This window comes from Eriocheir sinensis, chromosome 24 (genome assembly GCF_024679095.1).
Source record: "Eriocheir sinensis breed Jianghai 21 chromosome 24, ASM2467909v1, whole genome shotgun sequence".
Lineage (NCBI taxonomy): Eukaryota > Metazoa > Arthropoda > Malacostraca > Decapoda > Varunidae > Eriocheir > Eriocheir sinensis.
The window spans coordinates 14,917,382-14,937,445 of NC_066532.1; the positions used below are offsets into that span (position 1 = coordinate 14,917,382).

Below are 20,064 nucleotides of genomic sequence, written 5' to 3' on the forward strand. Positions count from 1 at the left end.
AAACGAGAGATCAAAGTGTGTGATGATAGAGCCTTAGTCAACATTTCATTGCAAAGATTATCAGCATTGTTGGATTTGGCAAGGTGCAGTGAGTGTGGCAACAATAAAAAGTGCATGTCGAAAATTACAACTAAGTACTTTGACTATACAGTTAGCACAGGACTATCGCGGCTCTTTGCTGCCATGGGTGCAAATGAAATGTCCACCACTACATTTACAGATAGAGGAGAATTCATCTACAGTGAGATGACTAGCTTCTATGATGAACAGCAATGTGACTAAAAGTTGTGTTGAGAAGCTGCACGAGAAGGAATGTAGAGGAAAAGGCAGTGATGGAATATTACATGTTGATGTGAGTTTTGATGGAGCCTGGCTAACATTGGGCACAACTCACACATTGGTGTCGCTTTTGTAATGGACATTTTCTCTGGGATGGTCCTCGATTTTGAAGTAATGAGTAAATTTTGTGGGGCATGTTCAATAATGAAGAAGAAAAAGGACAAGAAAAGTTTTGATGAATGGAGAACACAACATTCAGGAAAATGCCAGATGAACTTTGCAGGACCCTCAGGAGCCACGGAAGCAGAAGAAGCGGTTAGAATGTGGAACAGGAGTGAGGAGAAAGGATTTCGATACGTGACATTTCTCAGTGATGGTGACTCGAGTTCATACAAAGCTGTATGTAATATAAATGAAGGAAAAGGACCATACAATAATATCACTGTAACGAAGGAGGAATGTGTAAATCACATCCAAAAAGAATGGGTACAAGATTATGGAAGCTGGAAGATGAATTGAAAGAAGAAAAGACAACCCAAACAGGAAAAGTTGTCAAACGAAGCTTAGATGATGGGAAACAGCTGACTGACAAACAAATTGATGCCTTTCAAAGTTACTATAGGAAAGCAGTAAGGGACAGTGTGGGGACAAATGCCATCATAATGAAGCTCAAAATTATGTCTGGATTCTGGCACGCCATTTCACGTGATGGGGAGGTAATCACCACCACCTTTATTGTGACCCATCGTGGTGTATATTCAGAAAGGCAGTTGATGAAAACCAGCCACTCCCTCCACATGGACCAGGATAATTAATAATAATCATAATATAATTATCTGGCAATTTGAGTTTTTTGAAATTACGTAAATGGCGTTAAAACTATGAAGAGATTATTAATTTCCTTTGGCCCACTGATAAGAGACATCCAGAAGTACCTACTCCGGGTCTTTTGTAAACGTAGCAAAAAAGACAATTTTTATGACAGCAAAAAAAAAAAAAAAAAATTTTCCCTCAGAAAATCGACATTTAAAAGTATGGCATATTTGTATTTGAGGGAGATAAGGTAAGGCTGGAGCACTTCGGGAGACGTGTAAACTCCACGTGTGGCACAACTCATCACTATCAGGCAACACAGTGATGGCAGTGGAGCCTTGGTAAGAGATGCAGGTTTTTTTATAATAATTTTCACACATTTTCTTATTTCTTTTTTTTCATAATGTTGTTTTAGAGTAATATGTTTAGTTCATAGGTCTTAGAATTAAGAATGTATTGTAGTTAGGACATTGCTGGTAACCACGTTACTCCAGCAATGCTGGTAATCTAGGGTCAAGCACTGCTCATATAATAGATATTAGAGAAATATAAATGCAGTCTTGGTGGCATTTGATTTAATATAATTTCACCACCAAGTCTGAACCATAGGGTCTGTGTGGTCTGAATAGCCATGTTTCTCTCTCTCTCTCTCCTTTTTTCCCATTCTCTCTCTCTCTCTCTCTCTCTCTCTCTCTCTCTCTCTCTCTCTTGTGCTAGATTACTAAGAATATTCACAATGGGCAGAAGTTCACATGAGATTTGAAGGCTAAGTACAGAAAGTGGGATTATAATGATGAAAACAAATACTTTACTTATTTATAAAAAGAGAATGCATTCTTTTTACAGCATATATAATCCAAAATTGAGGTCTGAGCATATTAGGTGGCTGCAAACATCCCTCATTCTATCTCCCTCCTTTTTTCCTTCCCCTTCTTCCTCTGTCTCTTTCTTCTCTCAACTCTGCTTTTTCCTCCTTTTCTCTCCTCCCATCTCTTGTTCCTTCTTCCTCTCTCTTGTGAAGCACCAACAGAGTTAGATCCATATTATCAAACCCTTCTGAGCCTTAATCCTTCTATTTCCAAAGGCTCTCTCAGAAGTTGTTGAGATTTCCATGGGTTGTTTCCTGAGCCTGGCAGTAGTTTTTCAAGGTCTCTGCACTGTGAACGGGGAAACACTCACCACAACCCGACATAGCTCCTCTCTGGCCTTAACCCCTCCGCTGCGATTGGTACGAATTTCACCTTCACTGGTAGCCTGGCAACATACACTCCCAGGTCTTTCTCTGCCTCTGTGGTGGTATTGGTATACTGGATTTCCCCTCCCAAGGTGCAGGACTTTTCACTTTTCTTCACTGAATTGTAGCAGCCACTTTTTGTTCCATTCCTGTAGCTTGGTGATGTCTTCTTGTAGGAAATCCGCAGCCAAGGAGTTAAAAAACGTTTGTAAAAGGAGCTCCGAACTTTTGCTATAAGAGTGTTAGCCTTTTTGAAGTAACACTGGCTCTTGTGGCATCACCAGATCTACCCTAATACAGAAGAGGTCCCTTCAGCTTCAGTGATCAACATCGTATCTTCCTGTTATGTGTAAATCAGTAGATGAATGAGCCTGTGTGTCTGATAAAAGCAAGGGACAGAATTTACATTGCTTCCCTCTACTTACACAGAAATTTTGGTAGCTTCCCACTAGTAAAAAATAAATAAATAAGATAAATGGAATAAAAAATGCTCATCTCCAAGTGACTTCCTTGTTATATAATCACGTGTGTTGATTTTCACAGGACTTATCTTTTCATTATCTCCAAACTAGGTGCGGAAATAGACACATGGTGCGCCTATCACACAAACACCCACAGAACTACATTACTGACTATTTAGACTGCATATAGTGAGGTAGAGGATTAGTAAGCGTATAATATGGTATCCCCGGGTTGTCCATTCTCGCATCTGGTTGGCGCATAGTGTGGGCGACATCCATTCCGTGATGGTGGATTTCTGCGCCCGAGTGGTTATCAGACGGCAGGTTCTTGAGGTCTGATGGGACTGGCATGGCGTCATTCTTCCCCTCATTACTCAGCTCATTCCTGACGTCAGTGTGGGGATGTCTGAAGGTGGCAACGTTGACGGACCGCAGCTCAAGAAGTGAGTTGCGCGGTCTGTCCTGATGCACTTCTTGCCTGTACTCCGGCCTCATCATGTCCTGCCGCATGAGATCAGGGTGTTGCATGGGGTGGTGTAAGTCCTGCCGTAACATTTCCTGGCGGGGTAACTCCTGACTGGGCATTGTGGACCGTTGCATGCCCAGGAGCTGTGTGTGTAGGTCAGTCCTCACCTCCTGGGGCGGCGTGTTGAGTGGCCCATGTGGAGGCTGGAACACTCCTGGTGCTTGAGTCACCTTCTTCATTTCCTTCTGTACCTTTTGTTGGTGGAGTTCATCTTGCATTTTTTGTAGATATTCAACCTTGTGATCGAACGCCACTTTATGTGCTTCCAGACTATGAACCGAGGCTGGATCATGCAGCGGGTCAGCCTGAAAGTTACTCAAGTCAGGTCTGGTGTCTAGAATCATGTCCAAGTGAATGGCTGACTCTAGGTGTGAAAATTCATCATATAGCTGTCCACCTCTTCGCTGTAGGTATTGTCTCAGTATCTGGCAGGCATAAACCGCTTCTGACACACCGGGACATTCATGTATCGTGCCTACAGTAAGATCCATTTGATGATTTGGTTGCTGGGTCTTGTTGCCTGTAACTCCATACATGTTTGGGTACTGCGAGAACTGTACATTAGTGATCATTCCCGGTTGTGTGTCTGGTGCCTGGGGTGGGTTCTGTGCCTGTTCCGTGGCGCTGATTTCCTCGTCCATGCTGACCAGAGCCTCAAAGTCCTCCTGGGATATGCCGGGTGGAGCATGAACCTGGTCACAGACATTCAGGGCATCCACATCCTTACTCATGCCAGCCTTCACGACGCCCTTGACTATGGTTTCCGGACTCACGTGTTTCCAGGCCTTGTACACCACGAAAACGGCATCCAATAGAGATAGAGTTAGAGAGTGTCCTGAGAGAATGTTTTGATTGAATGCGCTGCTGCCAAGACTAATTTTCTCACTGGCTTGCGCTCTGGCCATTAGATATTTGAGCTGCTGGTACCTGTATAGAGACTTAAATACGTTTATTATACCCAGTTGCAGAGGTTGTAACACTGAAGACGTATCAGGTGGAAAGAAAGTCACATTGATATTAAACACATGCGGGTTCTCGGGATGGTGAGGCGTTTTGCTCATCAACACAACAATCTTTTTTCTCTTGGTGTGGAGTTCGCGGTCCCACTCCTTTAGCCACGAGGAGAAGAGGTCAAGCGTAACAATGGAGTCTGGATGGTAGTGGAACGGCGCGGGAAGACTTATCGAATTTAGCGTCTGTGAGTTACCGATGATGACGGGAGGCTTTCGCTCGGTCCCGGCAAGGTTGCACGCTAGGATAACGGAGATTTTGTCACTCCCACTCGCCGCTCCGTTGGTTAAGTGTTCTGGTAGGGCATTATACACTAGCACCGTCTCCTCCACCACCCACACGTTCTGCAAGGAGTAGTCTTTGGTTGCCTTGGTGAACATATAGCGTCTCCAATGGTTGCCAACTTTGGTTGCGGACGGGGCGCCATCCTTGTCTTTAAATCTCTTGAGGGTGACACCGTTCCTGTCCTTCCACCTCCCAAGCCACCCTGCAGAAGGCTTGAACTCTATCCCCATTTCATTCCCTATGGACTTTGCCTTCTCCATGAGTATTGGTCCTGATATGGGTAAGTCCTCCTTCTTCGCCTCCTTGTACCAGTCCACCAACTTCTGCTCCAGCGCTCCGGCTTTGCCTAGGCGACAGCGCTTGCGGTCCGGCGTGGCGAAGCGGTTCCACTGTGCCATGATCGCAGCCTTGTTCTTCATGATCCTGGACACTTGGCTCTGGCTCACACGGAACATGGAGGCGATCTTGCCCTGAGGGACTTTGGGCTCCTGCTCCAGCATTTCTAGAACCTGTAAAATCCAGTGGTTTGAGTCATTCTGATAAATATGTAACCATGCTTAATAATATTTTAAAGTTACTAGAAATGCAATGTTTAATAGACTGGAGTAGTTATAGTGCTTGTAAAAGTGGAAGGAAGGCTTGAGGACACAAATGAAGTGTTTCAATACATACCTACTCAATCAGGAAGGATACCTAGAGAGGAAAAATTTTGAGTTAATACTACCTGAATGCCAAGCACTGTAAGCAACTATGGATGGATTTCATGGTTCATAAGGAAGCATTTGACTCAATTACAACTTCAGCAGTCATGCAGGCACTCAGGAGGAAGGGTGTGGACAAACTATACATAAAGGTGTTGGAAGATATACAGGAACAGCACCATCAAACTCCATAAGAAAAGAGAAAATTCCAATCAAGGCAAGGTGACCCAATATCTCCAAGGCAAAGTGTCAAAATATTTATCTATGAAACATCATTAATAACACTACTTTATCTATTTATATTACTTTACTTACTTCACTTACCATATGTTATTCATAGGATCAAAAGGTATACGTATTGCACCTAGAGGAAGGGTTCTCACCTTGACTTTGGCCCCCAGCGTCAGGTCTTGTCTCCTTTTCCGCATGAAGGTGAAGGCGGCTGCTGTGGCCTGCGCGTCAGCCAAGGCCAGGTTCTGCTTCCCTCGCCCTTTCCTTTTGGCCTTCAAAGACAGAAATGAGTTAGAATCGACCAGTGTAAATTGTATGTATGCTTGTATTGTAACATGTATTTAACCCATCTGCTGTGACTGGCATAGATTTCGCCTTCACTGGTAGCCTGGTAACATATAGTCCCAGGTCTTTCTCTGCCTCTGTCATGGATAGTGGAGTGTTTCCCATGTGGTATTGGTATGCTGGTTTTCCCCTCCCAAGGTGCAGGACTTTACATTTTTCTTCATTGAATTGTAGCAGACACTTTTTGTTACATTTCTGTAGCTTGGTGAGGTCTTCTTGTGGGAAATCTGCAGTCAAGGGGTTAAATAGGAATACTGAGCTAATTTCTACTTCAGCACTTTGATTCTGTCCCTTACAGCAATGAACAACTAAATGACCAAAAAACCTTTGCTCTCCCTCGCCTCACACTCTTCCTGGCCCCCTCCTCTTCTAGCATCTCTTCTTCCTCCTTCTCCTCCTCCTCTTCCTCCCCCTCATCGTCATGTGCCTCCTGTGGGTCAGTCAGGCGGTCCTGCTCCTCTGCCTTGGCCAGGGTTGCCGGGGAACTGTCCTTGCCGCCGGCCAGGTCCTGGGCCTCGGGACAAACCCTCAGCTCCACGGTACCAAAAGACGCGACATCCATTTTTTATTAATGGGAATCAGTCCTCACACTCTGCAAAGTGGAGAAAAATCATTACCTCCACATAACTGGTGCTCTAGAACGTCTTACGGCAGTTCTTTAACCCGGTAGCTGCGGGGATCATATTTCTTTATGGTCCCTCTAAGCGAGAAAAATGAGAAAAAATCATCATTCACACAAACCATTTCATAATATACATCAAAGCATTTGTCATCAGTTTATGTATCATCTATTTTTTGGGGTTTATATCATGGCACAAATTTGGCCTGTTGCTGCTACCAGGTTAAATGTGCTTGAAGGGAAATAAAGAAAATAGTTACCGAACTAAATATGTCATACTATTTGTCAAGAGTGTTTAGTTTCATGACAGAACCACTGCTACTTTAACAGAACTCATAAACAATTTGTATTATATAATTGGTACAAGTGCTCTAGAATAAAAAGTATATTCCCTATAGTAAAAACTAAGAAATTTTAAAAGAGCACAGTGGAGGTATCTCATCATTAGACAGGGTTGCATTCCCCCCAAACGTATTTTTCCCATGGGATTATAGAGAAATAGAGGGCGAGGCAGGCTCCTGATCGTTCCTGCTCAAATCAAGGCCTTTATTTTTTTTATCACTTGTCCCCTACCATTGTATCTTTTTAGTTTCCTGGTGCTGCTTCCACATGTATCCTTAGTTGTATAATCACACTCTGTACTGCCTGGGGGTTGGGATGGCATGTTCCTCCCTTCTCCTTTGTTGTTTACTTGCTACAATAAACTATCAGTCAATCAATCCTGCTCGTCTTAGGCAAGGGTCTGGATCTGGATCTGGATTTATGATGCGCAGGGCACCCGTACAGGTGCATAACACGCATATTTGTTGGCTGTTGGGGGGACGGGGGAGCCGAGTGTGCAGGGGAGGGAAGTGAATCAAGTGTAATTGTTAGTGTTGGTGTGTTGTGGTGACAAGTGAGTGTGTATTTGTATTTTGAATGAGTCTATTGTACCGCAGTCTAAAATCTGCTGAGGGAGGCTGTTCCTGTCATGTATGGTGCGTGGAAAGTATGAGTGCTTGTATGCGTCAGTGTTAGTGTGATATGTTTGGTATTTATGGATGTGTGTGTTACGAGTACGTTGACTGTTTGCGTTGTGTAGGTATGTTTGTGGGTCAATGTGAGTGTTTGTGATCTTGTACATAAGTGTAAGTCTGTGTGCTTATCTGCATATGTGAAGAGGGTCCATGTTAATCTGTTGTTTGATCCGTGTTGTGATGCCAGGCGTTCGAGTGTAATTGTTTGTAATGAACCTTGCCGCCTTGGTGCTGATTTGTTCTAACTTATCAATGTTTCTTGGGTCCCCTCAGTAATGGACATGACGGCCAGGCAGGGATGGAAGAGGACGACAAAAGGAAAGGAAGAAGGAAAATGAGAGAAGGAGAGTGAGGGGAAAACTGTCGTGGTGGAGGAGAGGAAATAAATGAGAAACCAAACATTCGTCACCTCCCGCCGCCAGCCCGTCAGATTCGCTTATTGGCATCGGTCATGGAAAACCAAATATCTCACATGCAGAGCAACAATATAAGGCTACCAGATAATTCTTGTTGGCTGCTGAAGTGTTGTGGCTCGCCCTTAAGGATAATCACCGGGAAGGGAAGGTTATTTAAGGCATCTTACTTGGGCGTCGAGAAGGGCAGCGAGGAAAACATGGCGGATGTAAACAATAGCGACTACGGGCCTGATTTATTTATTTTATTCCACACTAAAGGGAGTTTTTACTGGTTCTCATTAAGTATTACATGAGCCTATAATTTATACCCAGTTTAGTTGTGTATTTTAGTATTATTCTGTGTTTTTGTATCTTCTATATCTCTCTCTCTCTCTCTCTCTCTCTCTCTCTCTCTCTCTCTCTCTCTCTCTCTCTCTCTCTCTCTCTCTCTCTCTCTCTCTCTCTCTCTCTCTCTCTCTCTCTCTCTCTCTCTCTCTCTCATTTAATTATTCTTCCTTTCTCTTTGCTATATCTATTTTTTCTTTCTCTCTCTGCTGTTTCCTTATTCTTTGTATCTCTCTTCCTCGCTGTTATTTCCTTATTCTTGCTTTTTGGCTGTCTGTCTGTCCGTTATATCCTTATTCTGTCTGTCTGTCTGTTTGTTATATCTTTATTCTGCCTGCATGTCTGTCTCTCTTCTATTCCTTATTTTCTCTCTTCACCTTTTATTCTTTCTCCTATAAACATTTCACGGTCACTTAATTCCATCATTTGATTTTCTGTATTATACTCTCTATAGCTAAATATATTTGCTCTTGTATCCATTTATAGTTTATCGTATCAATCAGTCAATGGGGGCTTACGTTGGGGGACGCATTGCTTCGCCCACCCTATGAGGCCAAGCCCTTAATTCTCTCTCTCTTTTTAATATTTATTTCTTCGTCTTTCCTCTATTCTCTTATTCGTAGTCACCCCTAAAACCATCTATTTTCTTATTCTAGTCACCCCTGAAACCTTCCATTCCCTTTGTCACCCCTAAAACCATCTATTTTCACATTCTAGTCAACCCTAACACCTTCCATTCTCTCATTCTAGACACCCCTAAAACCTTCCATTCTCTTATTCTAGTCACCCCTAAAACCTTCCATTCCCTTTGTCACCCCTAAAATCATCTATTTTCATATTCTAGTCACCCCTAAAGCTGCTCCCACACTGGGGTTGGTAACGCGCTTCATGAGTCGGACTTTCGAGGGGGAAGGGGGGGGAAACTCCCAAACGGGCGAGGCGACCGTCTGAGTCAGACGTCAGTGGACGTTGTACGGTTCCTTCCCTCGGGGTAATACAGGGAATCCCTTTATCCCTCTCTTCTCTCCCTGTCCCCGGTATAAAAGAGAGCGCAGAGCGATGAAGTGGCCCATAACCCACCCTCATTTCAACCTACAGGTAAGCAGCTTTCCGTTGCCCAGTGATTTAACGCCCTCCAACACCCATCCCAGTGAAGCATTCCTCCCCTTCTCCCCCGTGCCTCATGCCCCCCCCCGGTCCCCCGGCTTACCATACTGATTAATATCTTAGGGGCGAGTAATTACCCTTTTGCCCACAAGCCGCCCTCGATCATTTCAACCTGCTGGTGACGACCCGGCGACACAATCGTCTCGTCCACACACACACACACACACACACTCGCACACACCACCCAAACTCCCTCCTACCCCAATTAATGTTCAACATGTAATCGTTCTCTCGTAGCTCTTGTGAGCGAACCGTAGGTCCTCCAAGGTCATGTCGTGTAAATTGTAAGTTCTAGGGCAATCTAGGCTATTAACATGCAGTGTTTCTCTCGTATCCCCTTGTGAGCGGACCGTTGGCCCTCTGAGGTTATGCCGTATAGATTGTAAACTCCTCTAGGCCATCTTCACTGTATGGAAACAACTGAGCGCGGGACTCGCCAGTCCCGCCAAATGCCCCTCGGCTAGGTTCTCGGTGAGTCCCGCATAGCTCCGCCCATTTTACCATATATGGGAGTTGAGGCGATCGAGTAGCGTGATGACGCGCTTGAAAAGTCCTAGTGTGGGAGCAGCTTAACACCTTCCATTCTCTTATTCTAGTCACCCCTAAAACCTTCCATTCTCTTATTCTAGTCACCCCTAACACCTTCCATTCTCTTATTCTAGTCACCCCTAAAACCTTCCATTCTCTTATTCTAGTCACCCCTAAAACCTTCCATTCCCTTTGTCACCCCTAAAATCATCTATTTTCATATTCTAGTCACCCCTAACACCTTCCATTCTCTTATTCTAGTCACCCCTAAAACCTTCCATTCTCTTATTCTAGTCACCCCTAACACCTTCCATTCTCTTATTCTAGTCACCCCTAAAACCTTCCATTCTCTTATTCTAGTCACCCCTAACACCTTCCATTCTCTTATTCTAGTCACCCCTAAAACCTTCCATTCTCTTATTCTAGTCACCCCTAAAACCTTCCATTCTCTTATTCTAGTCACCCCTAACACCTTCCATTCTCTCATTCTATTCACCCCTAAAACCTTCCATTCTCTTATTCTAGTCACCCCTAAAACCTTCCATTCTCTTATTCTAGTCACCCCTAACACCTTCCATTCTCTTATTCTAGTCACCCCTAAAACCTTCCATTCTCTTATTCTAGTCACCCCTAAAACCTTCCATTCTCTTATTCTAGTCACCCCTAAAACCTTCCATTCTCTTATTCTAGTCACCCCTAAAACCTTCCATTCTCTTATTCTAGTCACCCCTAACACCTTCCATTCTCTTATTCTAGTCACCCCTAAAATCTTCCATTCTCTTATTCTAGTCACCCCTAAAACCTTCCATTCTCTCAGTCTAGTCACCCTTAAAACCTTCCATTCTCTTATTCTAGTCACCCTTAAAACCTTCCATTCTCTTATTCAAGTCACCCCTAACACCTTCCATTCTCTTATTCTAGACACCCCTAAAACCTTCCATTCTCTTACTCTAGTCACCCTTAAAACCTTCCATTCTCTTATTCTAGTCACCCTTAAAACCTTCCATTCTCTTATTCTCGTCACCCCTAAAACCAGTTAATAAGAGTCCAGCATCTTCTTTATACTATATATTTTGGCACCCAAAGTACATTAAATTAATTATACAATGTTGAGAATATGGTTTTGGATATAAATTTTCTAAAGCATTCTGAAAAAAATATATTTCGGGGGTATTGGGTAGAGGTATGTACTGTACGTATCGTGTGCGTCGATATAAATTCATTGATGATTCTATAAGGCAATTGTGGCGCTCCGTGCTGAAGTGAAGTAGGCTCCATGGGGGTCGACCTTGAGGTATCACTTGCCTCCATCGACCAGGTTAATCTTTTCTGAGGCCCTTATGTCTGTTTAAAAAGCCTCTCGTCATGGAAGTTCCTGGGATTTTCATGGACTTTTGTGAACCTGGCGATAATTTTACACGACTCCTGCACCATGAATCGGAAAACTACTCACGAAAACCAATCTAATCTTCTCTGCGGACTGTTTGAAAAGCCTCTTGTCATAGAAGTTCCTGGGTTTTTCATGGACTTTCGTGAACCTGGTGATGGTTTTGCACGACTCCTGTGCCATGAATCGAAGAACTACCCACGAAAACCAGGCTAATCTTCTCTGCAGACTGTTTGAAAAGCCTCTTGTCATAGAAGTTCCTAGGTTTTTCATGGACTTTCGTGAACCTGGTGATAGTTTTGCACGACTCCTGCGCCATGAATCGAAGAACTACCCACGAAAAACCAGGCTAATCTTCTCTGCGGACTGTTTGAAAAGCCTCTTGTCGTAGAAGTTCCTAGGTTTTTCATGGACTTTCGTGAACCTGGTGATAGTTTTGCACGACTCCTGTGCCATGAATCGAAGAACTACCCACGAAAAACCAGGCTAATCTTCTCTGCGGACTGTTTGAAAAGCCTCTTGTCGTAGAAGTTCCTAGGTTTTTCATGGACTTTCGTGAACCTGGTGATAGTTTTGCACGACTCCTGCGCCATGAATCGAAGACCTACCCACGAAAACCAGGCTAATCTTCTCTGCGGACTGTTTGAAAAGCCTCTTGTCGTAGAAGTTCCTAGGTTTTTCATGGACTTTCGTGAACCTGGTGATAGTTTTGCACGACTCCTGCGCCATGAATCGAAGAACTACCCACGAAAAACCAGGCTAATCTTCTCTGCGGACTTAGAAAAGCCTCTCGTCATAGAAGTTCCTGGGATTTTCATGGACTTTTGTGAACCTGGTGATAGTTTTGCATGACTCCTGCACCATGAATTGTTAAACTACCCATGAAAACCAGGCTAATCTTCTCTGCGGACTGTTAGAAAAGCCTCTCGTCATAGAAGTTCCTGGGTTTTTCATGGACTTTCGTGAACCTGGTGATAGCTTTGCACGGCTCCTGCGCCATGAATCGAAAAACTACCCACGAAAACCAGGGTAATCTTCTCTGCGGACTGTTAGAAAAGCCTCTCGTCATAGAAGTTCCTGGGTTTTTCATGGACTTTCGTGAACCTGGTGATGGTTTTGCACAACTCCTGCGCCATGAATCGAAGAACTACCCACGAAAAACCAGGCTAATCTTCTCTGCGGAGTGTTAGAAAAGCCTCTCGTCATAGAAGTTCCTGGGTTTTTCATGGACTTTCGTGAACCTGGTGATGGTTTTGCACGACTCCTGTGCCATGAATCGAAGAACTACCCACGAAAAACCAGGCTAATCTTCTCCATGGAATGTTTGAAAAGCCTCTCGTGAAAGTTGCTGTGGTTTTCGTTGACTGTCTCGTGATCCTGATGATAGTTTTACACGACTTCTGTGCCCTGAACTGGAAAACTACCCACGAAAACCAGGCCAGTCTTCTTCGAGGCAATATCTCAAACTAAAATTCAAGGACGTTTCGGCATCACGGTCAGTCTTTTTCACACATATGCCTAAGAAAAGCGCATGAACACCAAACTTCAATTGCCCTTTTCTTGTTTCCTCGTGTGTGTTGTCTACCTCACTTCACCGGGGAGTGCCACAAATATGCAAAGCTGATAACAAGCGAGGGGCAAATGCCGTCCTTGAGCTACAAAAAACACATAACAGGTCGCCGTGAAAGGGCTCGGTCGGGAACACACGTCAGGAATGTTTTGTTTCGGTTAGGGAATCATGGAACAGCGGGCGACAGACTACGTACTGGAAATGATGATGACGCAATGCTCGTCCGCTAAACAATTTCGACGGCCGGCATGCTCTATATAATCTTCTTTGGTGCCTTCCACTAAAACTAATTACTCATACTTTACCCTAAAATATACAAAAGCTGCCCATCTAGTTTGTCCTCCATTAGCCATGACATCATATACGTACAACTAAATGATATGCAAGTGCGTCAATACAGAGCCACTTGTCACACACCGAGACCAGTACTTTCCACCACACACACATACAGGAGTACAGCAACAGCAAGTCTTTGAGAGTGGGTCATTAAAGTCTGTATTTGTAAACATATCAGTCCCTCGGTTGACTGTTTGAAAAGCCTCTCGTCGTATAAGTTCCTCGGGTTTTCTTCGGCTGTTTTGTGATACTGGTGAGTTTTACAAGACTTCTAGGCCATGAACAGGAAAACTACCCATGAAAACCCAGTTAACCTTCTCCGTGGCCTGTATGTCTGTTTAAAAAGCCTCTCGTCGTATAAGTTCCTGGGGTTTTCTTGGGCTGTTTTGTGATACTGGTGAGTTTTACAAGACTTCTAGGCCATGAACAGGAAAACTACCCATGAAAACCCAGTTAATCTTCTCTGTGGCCTTGGGAAATAGTCGTAGTGGGAGCCTGATAAGTTTATAAACACAGACTACATATGTGTCACTTTGGATATGAAAAAATATTATAAAATGTTTGGATAATATATAATAAATCTTCAAGTACTGAGTTTGTCAAAAAATGGAAATACTCAAAACATGATGGTGACGATTTCCTTCCTCTCACCATATACTGTGTAAAAGAAAGACCTCCCAGACTCCCACACACACACACCTATCATGCATGTCCGAGTGGGTACAATTGTCTAAGGGTCGTAATATAAGACATTTCGCTGCCCAAAAACACATATTTGACAAGGCTTTCATAGGGGTTGTGGGGATTTCCAGCAGTAGTTCTATGATCCTGGTGGTAGTTTGACCGTTCGTCTGTACCATGAACCTAAAAAAACACTCATTAGAACCCGATTGACCCCCTCTTTGACTTTTAGAAATACCTGATGTTAGAAGCGAGTGTCTTATAATTCGACCCGTGTCACCACCCTTCACATGTCTCCCACACTCAAGAGGAAATCGTGACTGAGAACCAAGGATAGCAGCTCACCACTTCACAGGAAACGGCCAGAAAAAGGTTGAATTTCTAGGTAAGGCGAGTTTAGCGGCAGGGTGATATCATGACCTTGCTACACACCACCCAACCTGTCCCTAAAGAAACCCTGAAGTGTCCCAGTAATGCAACACTCTCTCCTACAGCCTGCAACGCACCACCCACTCAATATAAAACCAATGACCAATGAAACCAATCTCCAACCGTTTCCTTGAAGAGCATCAGCCACATATCCAAGACTCCATCACAGCTTGCAACACTACTGGGTCATATCATAAGACATTTCGCCGCCCAAGAACACGTATTTGACAAGGCATTCGTAGGAGTTGTGGGCATTTCCAGGGGTAGTTTTATGACCCTGGTGGTAGTTTGACCCTTCTTCTGTACCATGAACCTAAAAGAACACTCATTAGTACGCAACTGGTCTCAATTTTGGCCTTTGGAAATAGCTGATCTGAGAAGCGGAAGTGTCTTGTAATACCAACCACTGAGTGACAGACAAGATTGAGGACACAGAACAGGACAGAGATCCCTACAAGAAGTGCACAGGGCAAGTACGTCATTACCTCGCGTGTGTATACAGTCACGCCGCATTCAAACCCATACACAATCAATCATCAGTTCAGTACAAGAAACTACCTACTGTAAGAAAACCACATGTCCAATTGGTGACCTTGCTTCTCTCTAAAGGGACAAGACAGAGTCCGCTAGTGTGGTGGAGCTAACTACTGCAGAACACACATGATTTATCCTCCACTGTGACCATTGTGAGGTTGTGGTGCTACTCCTACCCTTAGCACCTCGGTAAGAACATGGTTAGTTTTACATGATATAAATGCAATGTGTGGTACGGTAACAGTGCTGCAAAACTATCATGGAGTACGACTTGAACTCCCCGCGCGATACAAAATGCACTTTGAGACTGTTGAAGCAGGCCAGACCTCCCCTCTCCTGAACATGGGGGCATACGCTGGGGGGTGCATCACCTCGCCCACCCTATGACGCTAAACCTGGGGATGAGGGGGAGGGGTAACTTGAACAGGGGGAGAGTGTGCTGCTTTCTCTGCGCTAGACCGAGGTAATGCATGTACGAAAAAATGTAAATAATAATAATGAAAATAATAGTGAATGGATAATTATTGTTACAGAAAGGAATATATTGAATGAGTGTGTATGTATGTGTGTGTATAAAAACCTCAATAGCTTCTCTTCAAATTCTAAATATATATGATTGCCAAACTAGCCTTCTCTCCGTCACTCCGTCCTTGCAACATCCATTTCCCGTGGGCGATATAACCTTCAAAGAGAGTGGAAACCTTATATATATTATCCTATGGGGGTAGTGAGGCTTGGGTGTCCTTGGGTAGAAATATTCAAGAACAAACTTATATATGGAATGCACCTTGTAATCAATCTGCTAACTTTGGTGTGAAAAAATAGAATCAAATATATGTAGAACTAGGATGTGTGATAGAGCGACAGGCGGAAATGAGGTGGATAGGGGAGTGGATTGCTGAGGAACGATTTGACTGGAACTTTCGTCATTGCCTTCTTCTTCTTCTTCTTCCTCCTCCTTCTTCTTTGTTAATAGCCTATTGTCTTCCTCTTCCTCTTCGTCTCCATCTTCTTTGTATTGTCGTCCATTCTTGAGGTCGGAACAATCATCATCTTCCTCCCCTTCTTCATCTTCTTTGTTAATAGCCTATTGTCTCCCATTCTTGAGGTCGGAACTATCATCATCTTCCTCCCCTTCTTCTTCATCTTTTTTAATAACCTATCGTCTTCCATTCTTGAGGTCAGAACTGTCATCATCTTCCTCCCCTTCTTCTTCATCTTTTTTAATAGCCTATCATCTTCCATTCTTGAGGTTGGGGTTGCTATGATCCTCCTTCCTCTACATACAAAAACAATTGCCAAAGGAGGATTCAACTGCATCTACACTTTCTTCTCTTTCTTCTTCTTCATCTATAGTCCGTCATCTCTTGCGATCTTCCTCCTTCATCTTGCATAGTCCAAAGCCAATCCTTCCTCGACATACGAAAACAGTTACCAAAGGAGGATTTAACTGCATCTACACCTTCTTCTTCATCAATAGCCCATCTTCTCTTGTGATCCTCCTCCTCCATCTTGCGTAATCCACTGCCAATCCTTCCTCGATATAAGAAAGGAGGATTCAACTCTAACCGCATAAGAAAACAATTGTCAAAGGAGGTTCTAACTGAATCTACATAAAAATACAATTGCCAAAAAGAGGATTCAACTGCGACTACGTACTTTAAATTCGATAAATGAGTTCACTTCTCTACCTAAGCCTACGTGGGACAGTTGGCCATCACAGGACGTGGACAACTAGTTACGGAACGGCCCAAAACGAACGAGGCCTCGACACACACACACCTTCGCCTCCTCCTCCTCCTCCTTGGGTGCGTTCATTCCAGGGGTGTGAAGTCGGATGTGAGGAATTTCAACTCCAACTTTGACTTTAGGGAATTTTAAGGTTGTGACTCAGATTGCAATTTTGACTTGGGGAAATTTTTAGGTTACGACTTCGATTCTGACTCCGATCCACTTCCTCCCTCTCCCCCTCTTCTGTGGTGGTGGGGAAATCAAACCCAGCCACACTACACCACACTACACCCAGCCACACTACACCACTCGCCACCCAGCCACACTACACCACTCGCCACCCAGCCACACTACACCACACACCACCCAGCCACACGACACCACTCGCCACCCAGCCACACTACACCACTTGCCACCCAGCCACACTACACCACTTGCCACCCAGCCACACTACACCACTTGCCACCCAGCCACACTACACCACTTGTCACCCAGCCACACTACACCACTTGCCACCCAGCCACACCATACCACACACACCATAAAGGAGTCAGATATTTTGGTGACTTCAGTGACTGTTTCCGACTCCACACCCCTGGTTCTCTCATCAAGTGACTAACAAACAGCTGCTCTTAAATCGCGTCAGCCGGACTCTGGAACTCTGCGAGGGCCTTGAGGGCAGACACGGGCTTCTTCTGGCTGCCTTTCCTCACCTTGGCGCGCACCTCCTCCGCCTTCTCACGCCTCACCAGCGGCTTCTTCTCGGGAGCCTTCATCTTCCACACCACGATCGGCGACTGAAAAAACGGCACGGAAAAAATCAGTTCATGTCCGTCACTGATGACAGTAAGACAACACTACTTCCTTGAACAGTTTAAGAGCATCCCTTTATCAGTAAGTTCTAAAAGGAGATTATATGTATTGATAAGGGTTTAATGTTTAATATATATCATTTCATGGCAACTTTTTTTCCATTACTGTGAAGACTTTGAATTCGCTCGCAAAGAAAGATCAAGACAAATCAATCCAATCAGGACTTTATGACTGAATGTGAAGTGAATGTGTGGAGAAAGGTACAGCAAGAAGTCTTTGAGTATGACATCCAACAATGCAGTGCTGAGAGGAACTGTGATGACACCAACCATTTGAAAGGCTACTTTGTACTGAGCAGAGTACAGATAAGGAGGCAAGAGAGTTTGTAATTCATACTATATGAACGTTATGAGAGAATGTTGGTATAAAAGACATTCTTCATTCCACACTGCAGGTCACTTGGTCTAAAGTAAAACACTGAGAAGAGTTTGAGGCATAATGGACCTCAACTGAAGTAAAGCAATAACCTGGAAATAAAAATACTCAACCCTACTTCACTGCACCACCAACATGAACAGCTATACGTAGATCAGGTGCACCACAGACTTCACTTAGTGCCAATATGCTTCCTTGGCTTCTAATCTTTGTTTTAGAAAAACAAAATTTCCATGAACCTCCTGGTGGATGGTATGTTACGTCACAAAGTATTTTGAACATCCCTGTGGTATAACTCTCTTAACATAAGTGTTTCATGCAGAATTAAAGTCCTAATGCTAAAAGGCTAACAATAAAGAATTCCATTCAACAAAACTTCTTAAACACTAGCAAGGCTCAGGCTCTCCACCCCAAGGCAAGGCTTGTACTGTGTGGCCCCTTGGTGGCTGGCCCCCTCCCTCTATGTCTCCATCACCAGGCACCAGCCCCTGTCTGGGACCTGTTGCTAAACACTACTCTGATGACAATCTGTTAATCACGGTTAGAGCAGGACTCCACTTGTGCACACTGGCGGGTGGTTAGCTGCCAACACATGGACAACGTTGGGTCCCTCACCACGGTGGCTCAAGGGCCGCTGGGCCACTCGTTTCCGTGGACTGTACAGTCTGATAACTCTGGGGGTTCCAGAAATAATCTACATTGTTTGAACTAAGTTTTGAGTGATTTTTGGGCCAAGGTACAAATCAAATTTATATTCTTATCTCCACATATAAGCAGCATAATACAAAGCTGAGCTTCCTGAGTAACTGTAGTAAGTTAATCACATCCTTGTGCACTCGCTGGCAGAGTCTGGACTGGACTGTCATCTTATTACTGCCTCAAGCAATATTTACTGGATGCTGTGAGTAATTAATACCCACTTCAACTGGTGGGCAAGGTGGCGAGGGGCACTGTGACTGTGGCATGGCATCACCGGGGGCCAGGTAGTCTTAACCAAGGCCCAGACCTACAGGTTTGCAGGAAGGAGCACTAGCCACCCCCCACACTGGTGCCGCTGGGAATTCATGTAGAAGAATTTGTTTCACAAAATTTGCCCACCAAGCACCAAGAATGATTGCCTTCCTGCATTTATGTACAAGCATGTATCACCAGTTTAAAATTTGTGAGAATATGAAGCAATGTCTCCCTCCTGCTCTCTAGTCAATACTTGCGACAAATTTAATACAAATACACCAATTAATTATTGCTTAATGTAAGTGTATGCATAAACATAATGACTTCAAATTGGATAATTTCCCCATTCCTAAGATTTTTTTTATAAAAAAAAGTAAAATTCCTGAGATACTTCAGCCAGCTCAACAAAGCAAACAAATTGATTAAGAAGCAAACCAAACCAAAACACACAACCCATAAAGAACCATGCAGCCCCCCGCCAGCGCCGCCCCAGGGGGGAGCGCTGGTGGGAGGTGGCAGAGTAACAGAAGGCAGGACGGTGACAAGGTGGTCACTACACTCTGGGAACACTGGGTCCTCAAGGCAAGGGAAAGAGCACACTAGCAGTCCTACCTGTCCCTGTGTTACTACAGGCTTTGGGGGTATATGGGGGACCTTCGTCCCTGCTTTCTGTAAACTCCCACCTGTGCTCACTTCCTGTACCAACAAACGACATTCTTTATCTACTGTGTTCAGAGAAAGTACAAAGGTATATCCATTTCTGGCACAATTTACAAGAGTGGCTCTCACCACATATGTGCAGTCATCACACTTTAAACAAGGGCACATGTAATACCATGCTACACCTACACACAGCTGTTAGTTATGTCATCTCCTTAGCTAGTTCATTTAGACAAAAATAAGGTTACTTCGTGAGAGATGTGTCAGTATTCTCCTGTAAAGACCACTTCACAAAAAAAAAAGTTATTTCTAGATCAAACAAGAAAATTATTCAGTCACACAGCAATGCTTTGCACAACATGATGAAACATGAACCTTCAAGGGGGAAGTTATTGAGGTATATCCTAGATCATGATGGCCACTGCTGTGTAAGTTTCTATAAAGAAACAACACTGATGGATAAAGCTTTTGCTCCAGCAGAACACCATAACTCTGTGTGACTCACCGACACACACAAAGACATGAGGCACCAGCAACATATTGATGAACCTTGACATCAAATGCAATGGAACACAAAA

The 20,064-nt window shown here is 44.0% G+C and overlaps 2 protein-coding genes and 1 long non-coding RNA gene across 50 annotated transcripts in view; 1 reads left to right on the forward strand and 2 right to left on the reverse strand.

The window, feature by feature from the left end:
- Positions 1–1,896: 1,896 nt before the first annotated feature.
- Positions 1,897–8,154, reverse strand: LOC127002891 (tigger transposable element-derived protein 4-like). 2 transcript variants are annotated; one of them, XM_050869153.1, is made up of 4 exons: positions 8,105–8,154; positions 6,212–6,478; positions 5,694–5,813; positions 1,897–5,118 (listed from the first exon to the last, which is right to left on the reverse strand). In XM_050869153.1, exons 2-4 carry the CDS (start codon positions 6,446–6,448, stop codon positions 2,959–2,961), a joined length of 2,517 nt encoding a protein of 838 aa, XP_050725110.1. In that variant the 5' UTR covers positions 6,449–6,478; positions 8,105–8,154; the 3' UTR covers positions 1,897–2,958. The 2 variants fall into 2 exon arrangements, with proteins under 2 accessions (XP_050725110.1, XP_050725111.1); XM_050869154.1 differs by having other exon boundaries at positions 8,019–8,140.
- A 2,855-nt stretch (positions 8,155–11,009) lies between these two features.
- Positions 11,010–20,064, reverse strand: part of LOC127002893 (catenin alpha-like) — a 58,797-nt gene continuing 49,742 nt past the window's right edge. For 6 of the 47 annotated variants that reach the window (XM_050869198.1, XM_050869200.1, XM_050869155.1 and 3 more), the window contains 4 exons: positions 19,439–19,522; positions 12,312–17,421; positions 11,948–12,175; positions 11,010–11,401 (listed from right to left, as the gene is read on the reverse strand). In XM_050869198.1, the coding sequence (XP_050725155.1) occupies positions 17,257–17,421; positions 19,439–19,522 (249 nt within the window). In that variant the 3' untranslated portion in view covers positions 11,010–11,401; positions 11,948–12,175; positions 12,312–17,256. Of the gene's footprint in view, positions 17,422–19,438; positions 19,523–20,064 lie in introns of all 47 variants that reach the window. The other 41 variants (XM_050869202.1, XM_050869201.1, XM_050869203.1 and 38 more) reach the window with 39 other exon arrangements.
- Positions 11,324–12,163, forward strand: LOC127002897 (uncharacterized). The gene is made up of 3 exons (XR_007756643.1): positions 11,324–11,471; positions 11,608–11,881; positions 12,018–12,163. It is a non-coding gene; the product is annotated as an uncharacterized LOC127002897 (long non-coding RNA).

Bases quoted from the DNA above. Each gene is read 5' to 3' on its own strand.
- LOC127002891 (XM_050869153.1), bottom strand. From the start codon at position 6,448: ATGGATGTCGCGTCTTTTGGTACCGTGGAGCTGAGGGTTTGTCCCGAG. The intron at 5,814-6,211 runs GTTTTTTGGTCA...CTGTCTTTGAAG, and splicing joins TGAGGCGAGGGAGAGCAAAG to GCCAAAAGGAAAGGGCGAGG. The intron at 5,119-5,693 runs GTGAGAACCCTT...TGGATTTTACAG, and splicing joins CGCTGGGGGCCAAAGTCAAG to GTTCTAGAAATGCTGGAGCA.